At 43.8% G+C, this 8,460-nt stretch overlaps 1 protein-coding gene across 1 annotated transcript; it reads left to right on the top strand.

Annotated features, from left to right (window-relative positions):
- On the top strand, nucleotides 1,912-3,413 carry LOC8056973 (bisdemethoxycurcumin synthase). Its single transcript, XM_002449569.2, has 2 exons — nucleotides 1,912-2,139; nucleotides 2,244-3,413. Exons 1-2 carry the CDS (start codon nucleotides 1,938-1,940, stop codon nucleotides 3,257-3,259), a joined length of 1,218 nt encoding a protein of 405 aa, XP_002449614.1. The 5' UTR covers nucleotides 1,912-1,937; the 3' UTR covers nucleotides 3,260-3,413.

Raw genomic sequence — 8,460 nt, forward strand, 5'->3', positions numbered from 1 at the left:
CAAAAAAAAAGAAACCCTTTAACACCGGTTGGTAACGTGGCAGCCCTGCGCAGGACCCTTTAACATCAGTTGGTATTACCAAACGGTGTTAAAGGGGGGAGCTTTAGCCCCGGTTGCCCGAACCGGGACTAAAGGGTGGGCCTTTAGTCCCGGAAGGGCAGCACCGGCTCGGGAACCGGGGCAACAGGCCCTTCCCGACCGGTGCTAATGCCCGAACGTGTGGCAGTGTATAACTAAAACCGTCTGTGCAAAGTTTTTGCCCCCACCGGCTTAAAGCATCTGTGTACTATGTGTACTAGTGTTTGCTTAACCATGCTATGTCGTTTGACCCTAGTAAGACATAGAAGCAAATGCAATGTGCGCATGCATGTAGTCCTTGACTATGCTACGTAAGTTGTGAGACTTGATTGGTAATAATATTAGTTTGGTGTTTATAACGTCCAATGAGAATCCTTGTACATGACACATTATGTGTACAATATGTTAATCCATTTAAGTTTGTTGCTATGGTTATCTCATGAATGCATTCGTGTTACCGGTTGTGTTAAGTTTTGTTTACCACATGTCTAATGAAGAGGTATGTCATGGACACGATGCACGATGTTAAGCCAATAGGGGCAGGGAATGGGCACAAATGGCGACCCTCCCCAACCACCACCGTCCACCGCAACCACGGCAAGGGTTCATGATAGTGCAGCAAATGCTGGCAGAGATGAAGAATCTCACCGCCGTCATGAGAGAGGATGCTTGAGTTGATGCAAGCCAACCAAGGAGCTCGAGCTAGATTGGAGCGTAATCCTCAAGATATTCCAATTTGGCTTCCACAAAATAATCTGGCTAATTCTTTTTGTTTCTTTAATATTTTTTTGCATTATTTAGATAATTTCTTTTGGTTCATTTGATCTGGATCCAATGATCATAAAAATCGAGTGTTGCATGAATAAAAAACACTTGATTTTTATTTATGTTGTGAATCGAGTGTTTGTCATTCACCGCACCGGTGTCACGTGCCCCTAAAACACCCGAGCGGTGAGAAGATAGGTTCTTCTTTTATGCTTTCCTAGATTAATTAGTTAGTTAACTCAAAAAATTCAAAAAATCAGTGGGTCAGATTTGTAAGTAATTATCTAATGCCATAACATTATGTCCATCAGCCACTTGGTGCTCTTCCAAAATTCATTTTCGGTTGGAAAAGTGTTCTCGTGCTTTCCACCAGATGACTCAAGAATCACGTGAAGTGTACATTAAAAAGTACAATGGAAGTTGCCATATAAGCCGTTGGCCGTTACCACACAAGCATGCATTCTTTTTCACATGAATGCACACCATTACAATTAATTGATCAACGTCAAGCATCTTTCTGTGCGCCTCCCACTAGTACGAAAAGTTTTACGTCTGTAAAAATAATTTGAAATTGAATGTTTTGAGCTTTTTAAATGACTTTGTTTGAAAAAACTGCCAAAATAAAAGTTTTAGATCTCGAAAAGTTGTGAAACTTTGTAGTTGCTAATTTTTTTATTTGAGATCATCTTGTCGTCAAAAACTACGTTTAAATTTATTAAATTTGAAATTCAAATTTTATAAATGACTTCGGATGGAGAAACTATCAATATAAAAGTTGTAGATCTTAAAAAGTTATAAAACTTTGTAGTTGATAACTTTTTCATTTGAATCCGTTTAGGGCCTCAAATAGTCAATGTATGCTCTGTTTAGGATAATATTGTGGGGAACCAAACTCTAATATAGACACAAAAGGATGGAGTGGTAGAGGAGGCTACACCCGAGAGCGAGGTCTCGACTTTGAATCCCACCGGCTGCCTAGCGCTTGATTTTACACAAAAATGCGGTTCTCATGTCCTTCTATATATAAATAGAGGTCGAATCACCGTACATATGGAGCTACTACACGCTCAGCTGCTTTATGTCAGGCAAAAGACATGGGCCGAAGCAGTCCACATTTGGCCACGGTATTGCATGACATCCACCAGAGACAGCGAGCCGATGGCCCCGCGGCCATGCTGGGCATCGGCACGGCAAACCCGACGAACTGCGTGCTACAAGACCAGTTCGCCGACTGGTTCTTTCACGTCACCAAGAGCGACCACCTCGCCGATCTCAAGGCCAAGATGAAGAAGATTTGTGAGAACTTGGTTCAGTTTCATTAATGGAAAACACATCTCAGTGAAAGAACGACGAGGAAATTGTTTCACCTAATCACACCAATATTCTCGCTTCGCACACAGGTGAAAGATCAGGAATCAAGAAGCGTTATTTCTACCACACCGAGGAGATCATCGGCGCCCACCCAGAGTTGATCGACCGCGTGCTGCCATCGCTCACAACGAGGTTAAGTATCATCGCCGACGCTGCACCCAAGCTTGCCGCGGAGGCAGCATCAAGAGCGATCGCGGACTGGGGCCGTCCCGCGGCCGACATCACGCACCTCGTCGTCGCCACCAACTCCGGCGCCAACGAACCTGGCGCCGACGTGCGCCTAGCGGGGTTGCTTGGCCTCCGCCCGACCGTGCGCCGCACCCTGCTCTACCTGCACGGCTGCTCGGCTGGTCTCGCCGCGCTGCGCATGGCGAAGGACATCGCGGAGAATAACCGCGGCGCCCGCGTGCTCGTGGCCTGCACTCAGGCCAAGATCCTTTGGTTCTGCCCCCCGAACGACGCCCACCTCGATCTCATGGTCGCCATGACCATGCTCGCCGACGGTGCTGGCGCTGTCGTCGTCGGCGCCGACGACCCGGCAAACCACATCGAGCGCCCCATCTTTCACATGGTATCTGCCTCGCAGACAACACTGCCGGGCACTGAACAAGCAGTGGTAGATAATCTACGAGAGAACGGCCTCGTCGACAGTCACTTGTCCGTCGAGGTGCCCAGGCTTCTCCGAGGCAGCATAAGCAAGTGCTTAGCTGACTCCATGGCACCACTAGGCCTCTTGACCGCGAGCGACAAAGGCTGGAACGGGTTCTTCTGGGCGCTGCACCCAGGCGGCCGTGCGATCTTGGATAGCTACGAAGCCGCTCTCGGTCTGGAGCCGGGGAAGCTTGCGGCCAGCCGGCACGTGCTAAGTGAGTACGGCAACATGATGGGCACGGCGATCATCTTTGTTCTCGACGAGATACGCCGCCGCCGCCGCCGGCACGATGATGGGAAGGATTGCCAGTGGGGTGTCATGTCGGGGCTCGGCCCTGGACTCACAATCGAGACAATTGTGTTGCATGCCACCGGCAGCCAGGACGAAAACTAATGCCTCCGGGTCTTACTAAAAGACTGTGCGACATGATTGATGATTATAGTCTATAGACATATATATATGCCCAGAGGTGCATGAAGGGTGTATATGTAAGTTTATCACATCATTGTTATAATGATAAATAAAGTTTCAGGACATTTTCGATCCATTGGATCAACTTGTGCTCTGATACTCTTTTACACAAAAGTTTTCCCCGCTTTATTTCAAAGAAACAAAGCATACAGAATGATGCGGTTTAGCAGCACAACGTATTCGAGGCCTGTCTGTCAACATTTTCTAAGAAAAACTTGTATCATTATTTGATCCGAGTGTAAAGTTTCTAAAGCAGCTTGACCATAAGACGTTATAGTACGTATCTTCCAAGTTCAGCAGCATCCCACTGCCATCTGATCTTCCTGTAGCTTTGGAGGCCGACCCAGATGTTGTCGATAAGCCACCACCTGAACCCTTATAAGGTAGGCACCAAAGCATCTCTAACTTGTTTTGCAGTTCGCATATAGTGTGCCTAAAGGTTAAGTTCATGCATTGCTATGTTACTACATGACTAGAATTCCTATGTTTGCCTAATTGAGCTTTCATCCTTGTGATTGATCCAATACATTGTAATATTTGCTTGTTTACCTTTGTATCGTATAATCCATGTTTGATTTGCTTAAACAGTAGAAGTCAAGACGATGACGGGTTTCTCATCTCTCGCGTGGGGCATGTTTGTCCACGAGCTATAAGCAACATATATTGGAGATATCATATGAAACTTAACCAAGATGATGAGAAATCGAGGGCTAGTGACAGGGTTGGACCAATGCAAGACGGGTGAGATCTTAAATGGTGTAGCTCGCTGGACCGGTCAAGGACCATGTATCCATGGTAGCAATACATGAACAAACTTGTATAAATCAATTGTCATATACGGCTTTGGCAATCCAAGTACTTTGTTGCGACCAACTTTCCCCATTGGTTCGGAATGAGGTGTGGTGCGAGGTATGTAGAATAATTAAGCTAGTACCTTGGCCCCCAGTCAAACCGTTTGTGGGCATCCTTGGACAGACTTTGGAAAGTTTGAAATGTTGATGTATCCCTTATGTCGAATTAATGTATTCAAAACTTATGTTGTTTCCATAAGAGACTTCCGCTTGTGTACTATGTGGTGTAGGCGTATGACTACATTTGGAACAAACTTGTTGTAAGCCTAATTTAGTACTTTCAATGTGATGTGAACATGTTTTATGTTGTGATGATCCTTTCCATCATCCTGTTCATTGATGGAGGTTGGTTTAGTATGACACTTGTTGTTGTTACTTAACTCTTGTCTATCTTAGAACCATTCCTATCCCTTTTTTGCATTAGTTTTATAATTAAAAGTTCCAAATTGCCTTGTCTTACATGAATAGATTAATGTGGGTCTCCTAGTGATGGCCACACATGGGGCAGATACCAAAGGCTTTCTGGCATTACTTTAACTTCTGCTATTGGCCAAAGTATGCAGTTTATGCTTGAGAAGTTAGCCATGGACCGGTGGATTACATAGCTTGGGTTCGACTACCTAGTTGAAAGCCCGAGTTTGATTTTGCATAATTAATGAAACTCAAAAGTACTAGCCTCTATGCTAAGTGTTTGTAGGTTAGATGAGGTTGGTACATACCAAATGGTGGAGCCTAGAGAATCATAGTGATGGTGGTGATGACCACAAGATGATCAAGTGCTTGTAACATCCAAAATTTTGATTTCAATTAATAGGAATTAATTTGATTATTTAAGAATTTTTGTGAGCATTTGAATCTAGCAAAATAAATAATTTTGTGCAAATTAAAATTTATCGTAAGTTTAGAAACGTGAATTTTGCATTCATGTTGGAGCATAATTATTTTGTACTATATGTTCTGTTTTTATTTTGATTATTTTGCTTCAAAGCTTCTTTGGAAAAGGAATTGAGAAAAGAAAACAGAAAAGAATTAAAAGAAAAGAAGAAGGAAACAAAACCCCAGCCGAAGCCCAGCCCCCGGCCTGCTCCCTTCTCCCCTGCGGCCCAACCCTTTCCCCCCTCGGCCGGGCGCGGCCCAGTTCCCTTCCCTGGCCCAGCAAGCCCGCGCGCGCACTCCCTCCCTCTCCCTCCTTTCTGCGGCTGACGACATGGACCCGCTTGTCAGCGCCCTGTTCTTCTTCCTCGAGTCGGAACCGGGCCGGACTCCGTTGCAGCCGCGTTCAATCCCGGATTGTTCGGGATTTCCTTGCTCTCTTCGCAAACCGAGCGCTATAAAGCGTTTCCCCTCAACCCCGCAACCTCCTTTCACCATCTGTTGCACCCAGGGAACCCTAGCCGCCCTCAGCGCGAACCTCGGAATCTCGCCAAAAGCCGCCGCCGCCGCGAGCCCCGCTCCTTGCCCTTCGGCCCCAATCGAGTACCTCCTTGACTTCGCGGTGAGCTCCTCGTCCCTCTAGTGCTTTCCTTTCGCGTTTTGGTGCACAGAATTGAGAAACCCACCGACGTCGGCGAGCTCAAGGCTCCCTGGCCACGGCGCGCCGGGACGCAAGAAGGCGTCCAGCCCGCCGTCGTTGCCCCCTGGGAGCACCCTCGGCCGTCGGATCAAGATCCTGCGGCCGAGATAGAAAGATACCCCTTGGGGGGGTATTTTTGTTAAAGAGCCCTCACATTTCTTTAGATTACGGTTTCCGTTTTTTTCTGAAGGCGCATTCCGATCGGCTTCATTGAAAATATGTTTTCTCTATTTACAGAAATGCCATTGAGTTTGTTTAGGCCATAAAATGCTCATTTTAACTCCGTTTTTGTCCATCCAAATTTCGTTAGATTCGTTTCAGCGAGCTCTACATGTTAGAAGTATTAGTTTACTGTTTTGAAACTTTTTAATTCTGCAGTAGCATTTAATTAATTATTTCTCTGTAGGAAATCTTGGAAAATTCATATCTTCTACGTTTTACTTCCGATTTTCGTGAACTTTACGTTTGTGTGATCGTAGCGCTGCGTAGAATATTTTCATAAACTTTTATCTTTATTTTACTACTGTTTGGTGTAATGTTCTAATTATATCTTGTTTGCTTTGTGTATGATTGTCTCCATTGGATTGCGTGTTGTTGATTGTTGTTCGGGAATAGACGGTGAGCCGTAGGTTGGTGATCAAGACCAAGCTTTTGAAGACCAACAGGCTCAGGAGAGCTTTGATCAAGGCAAGTATAACTTGGGACTATCCTTGTTACCTATACACAATTAATACAACATATATCATATGCATGTGTCCACCTTGATGACCTTAGCAAAATCATAGATGATTGTTACCCTGGATTCCTTGTTACCTATTTGGATATGCATTTGGGTAGTTCTTGCTAGTGCTTGATTATTAATCCATGATCTTGTAACATGAATATTTGAATATACAATAAACAATAAAATAAGATTTCTAGCAACTTGAACATAAAGGGTGGAAAGAACTCTAGCTTTTGCTGGATTGATAAGGACTTATCCCTTGGCAAAAGCTGGGACAACTCGTACAACCATGAGGGCTATATGGCTCCGGTTTTAGCTCAGTATGAGAACCTTTTTCTAGCTTGTTAGCGGTTACCTTAAATTGCGTAAGAATGGCTAGACACGTTGGGTATAGTGTGGCCTCTCTCCATGTGTATAGGCTACGGGTTATGTGCCATGGAAGGGGGGCTCTATATCTGCCTGCCGAGTGAATCTAATGGCCCTAACTTATTAGACGAAACCTTTGAAAGGCTTCATAGTGATCCCTGCCGACCTCCCTAGGAAGGGGCTTAAGAGACTCATGACCTCGGGCGAAAGGGTAAATCACGACTCATGGGTAAAGATGTACAACCTCTGCAGAGTGTTAAAACTAGTATACTAGCCGAGCTCACAGTCAGGAGCGGCCTTGGGGACATCTACATTAAGATGATGAGCTTATTATTTTATTATGTTCATTTGTTTATCGTTTATGCTATGAGTTAATTATGCTTACATCTGATCATGTGATTATTGGATTATTTATGCTTCCTTGACATTTGCTATCTAATTATGAACCTGCTATCCACTATTAAAAGCTAAATGCAGTCAAACCAGTGTCAGCTATTTGAGCCTCATGAACCCCTGGTTATACTTGTTGAGTACGATATGTGCTCACTCTTGCAATTTCTCAACACCCCAGGTTATGCAAGTGATGATGTTTGGAATGAGGTCTACCGTTATGAGTACTAGACTTGAAGTCAACCAGTCCACAGTGTCCCTGTGTAGAGCTTCCGTCGAGAGCGTTGTTTAATATTATTATCATTTTTGTGTAAGGCTATGTGATATATTATGTTCCGCTATGTAATAAACACTTCGATGGTACATTTGAGATTTGTCTACTTATGTGTGCGACTGTTCCTGGGGCACATATGAGTCTTTTATGCATCCTATTTTGTTTTTAAAATATGGGTGTGACAAATTGGTATCAAAGCTTTGTTGACTGTCGGACGCAAGCCTAGTTAGAAATTGGCCATCTTAAGGTTTTAAAATTGCTATAAAATCCTTGTTCTATAAACCTTGATATTTTCTCCTATACTATATCCTTTTCAATGCTATTCATCTTCACCTTGATGCTTATTTTAAAAACTTGTTCCCAACCTCACTCCTTGTTGGATATGCTATTAGAACTTTTCTCATCACTTTCTAGCGTCTTTGAAATAGGAGTTATAGGATCTTTACCCTTAATAGGAAGAGAACGTTAGTACCGCAAGTTGAGTCAATGCTTGAAGTGTGAACTTTGATGCTTGGTTTGATTTGTTAGTATGCTTATGCTTGATTTGGATTTTTGTAATGAGTGCTGGAACCTTGTGGGCATATCCACAAGTTCCCTAGTTAAGAACCTTAAGTAAGAACATGAATAAATAGTGGTTTGGGGTTATATCCTGTTTCTAGAGCAGTCTGCAATAAATCTGGTGCATCTCAAAATCTGTTCGTGCAATGTTCATCAAATTTTTCTGAGTACAAGTAGACCTTCATATCTTTCTAATGCCGCAAGAATGACCTTATTATCTGATATGAGCTGTGAGTTATGGCTGTTCAAAGATGAGGTTTCTGCGCAGTCTGGAATTCTGGAACAGTTTCGGTTGTACCTAGTTTTTGATTAACCTAACGTTGGAATCTGGTAATATGATCTAAATGAAAGTTGTAGACAATTTCTTTATCTTTCAACGGTGTACAG

This window comes from Sorghum bicolor, chromosome 5 (assembly GCF_000003195.3).
Source record: "Sorghum bicolor cultivar BTx623 chromosome 5, Sorghum_bicolor_NCBIv3, whole genome shotgun sequence".
NCBI classification, from domain to species: domain Eukaryota; kingdom Viridiplantae; phylum Streptophyta; class Magnoliopsida; order Poales; family Poaceae; genus Sorghum; species Sorghum bicolor.

What these genes read in the sequence shown, in the direction of transcription:
- LOC8056973 (XM_002449569.2), top strand. Translation starts at nt 1,938, where the DNA reads ATGGGCCGAAGCAGTCCACATTTGGCCACGGTATTGCATGACATCCAC. An exon ending in GGCCAAGATGAAGAAGATTT is followed by an intron (nt 2,140 to 2,243) that starts GTGAGAACTTGG and finishes CTTCGCACACAG; the next exon opens with GTGAAAGATCAGGAATCAAG.